Source organism: Phaseolus vulgaris, chromosome 8 (assembly GCF_000499845.2).
Source record: "Phaseolus vulgaris cultivar G19833 chromosome 8, P. vulgaris v2.0, whole genome shotgun sequence".
Lineage (NCBI taxonomy): Eukaryota > Viridiplantae > Streptophyta > Magnoliopsida > Fabales > Fabaceae > Phaseolus > Phaseolus vulgaris.
The window spans coordinates 30100506-30102813 of NC_023752.2; the positions used below are offsets into that span (position 1 = coordinate 30100506).

General features: G+C 42.6%; 1 protein-coding gene across 1 annotated transcript; it reads right to left on the reverse strand.

The window, feature by feature from the left end:
- Positions 1 to 877: 877 nt before the first annotated feature.
- On the reverse strand, positions 878 to 1803 carry LOC137823563 (uncharacterized). The gene has a single exon (XM_068628749.1). The coding sequence runs from the start codon at positions 1699 to 1701 to the stop codon at positions 1207 to 1209; it is 495 nt and encodes a 164-aa protein (XP_068484850.1). The 5' UTR covers positions 1702 to 1803; the 3' UTR covers positions 878 to 1206.
- Between the last annotated feature and the right edge of the window lie 505 nt (positions 1804 to 2308).

The following is a 2308-nucleotide window of genomic DNA, read 5'->3' on the forward strand; positions in this document are numbered from 1 at the left end:
TAACAACTGCTGCATTAAAATCCAAAATCCAACTACTTCTTTCAATTAGCTTAAAGAACACTATATTAGTCCAGATTTGGCTGAGATCCTCCCATATCATAATATTCAGAGACTTAAAATTCCTTGCAGATACAAAAGTACTTTAACTGTAAAAGCACTTGCACAGCACTAACATTAGGTTCCTGTGTCATAGTTTCACACTGTCCTGAATCTACTTAACATTCAAAGTTCAAACCTTTAAAGCAAAACTACTTCCAATATTTCACCAAAAGGATTATAAATAGCACATTCATCAATTATTGAACTTTAAGCAACAAACTATCTATCTAATTAACGGAAAATGGCTACCTTGAGGATGGCTCCCCGTGGTTGAGGGCCTTTGGTATCTGACCCCAATGCCACTTCATTCGTACTCTTAAATAATATAATCAAACGTTTATGTCAAGATTTATAGCATGTTTGTTTCAACAAAAATTTGTAGAAGTAATTACTTCAATTTAAGCTAAACAAAATATATATTAGCCAACACATGAGTGTCTCCAAACTATTTGCAATGTAATCTTCCAAAATTAATTTGAAATGAAAATTTTATGTTAAGAATCTATCTGGATGTTTCTCTTAACCGCACTTAGGATTTCAATCTACTCTCAAATGTGTGTGTGGGTGTATTGCACTGTTTTTCTCTCGCAAGTCGCAGCTATGATGTCCATACGGTTAGAGTTAATTCGTTTTCCTCACAAGACTGCATAGGGCTAACTATTGTCCCTCTCCCCATTTCATAGGTCTCCACACACTTGCTTGATCAACCACACTCACAATCCATTGCGAACAGACAAAACCCTGAAACCATAATTCTTTCAAGAAAGGAAAATTCTAATTACGCATCTGCAAACTCCACATTTTCCATTTTCATTTTTCTCCGGAATCGGGAAGTTCAGGAGAGGAAGAGAATCAAGCAAAACCACAAAACAACGTCACAAGGGAAAGCAAGACCTTAATGTAATAACAATGCTACTAATCATGGTGATCACAAAACACACGATCACAAACAGTTATTAATAACATGCCAATCACTGGCACTCTAAAACACCCAAAGTACCCAAAATATAAAAACAATAATTGGTTCAACGAGATCTGTTATGCTCTGTTCTCACATTATTGAAAAGGACGGAGAAAACAAAAGGGGGCGAGGTTGGGGAGGGAGGCTTAGGAAGTGTCCCAGGGCCTAGGTTCGGCGAGGGCAACGACCATACCTTGGAGGTCGTGGTCGAGGAGGACCTGGCATCCGAGCCTGGAGTGCTTGTTGAGGATCCTGGCTCGGGAATTCCGAACGAGGACGTATTCCTCGTCGTAGGAGCGAGGGGGAAGCTTGTCGAGCCACTCTTGGGCGATGTTTACCTCGCAGTGGGCGGAGCAGGCGTCGATCTCTTCAAGGCGGTGGGAGTCCGGGTCGATCAGGCCCGTGTTGATTAGGGCCTTCAGGAGGGTATGCCCCGCCAGACCCACCACCTCGTGCTTCTTGCCCTCGAAGTCGATCGCCGAGAACCGCACGATGCGGTCCGAGACCTTCTTCGTGGAGGAGGAGGTGATGGCGGTGGTGGTGGTGGCGGTGGAGCGCGATATTAGAGATTTCGAGAAGAAGGAGAGGGAGGGGAGGCGGTGCACTTGAGAGGACAGCCTCTGCAGATTCGCCACTGCCATCGTTGTTTGTTGGATCGAAGAGTGGAACAAAGGAGCCGAGGGAGGAAGAAAGGAAATGGGGATGTTTCTTCTTCTGGGCCTCTCAATGTAGCTGATTAGGAAAGGGCTTTTACTTACTGCACCTCCCAAATTTATAATTGCACTCACATAATTTTTTAAATGTAAAAGTGACATTTGAAATTACCTATTGTTTTTGCAAGTTGACTTGCTCCCCGGTTGACTCTGATGACAAGTTCTAGCTCCGTCTGTTTGTTCATGAGTCTGTCTTATCTCTTGCTGCTTTGGAATGTAGCTCCGTTGAAATAGAGGGGACCCTACCTGTTGATTGCACTCCAACGATCAAGTCAATACAGGACTTATAAGAATCAAGAAGTAACAAGTTTCCGTCTTAGAAACAACGTACCTTTACCTGGGAGCTCAAGTCCCTTTTATAGCCTACCTCTTATGGTAGCTTTCCATCCCGAGAGTCTCTCTCAACAAAAGCCTGCGTAATTAGAGATATTTTGTTTTAGGGCACATTCTCTTAGCGTTGCAACTGAAATAATCTCTCTTTTTTGGAGTGCATTAAATCTTAACAGAATAACCATCAGAGTAGCAACTCATGTAT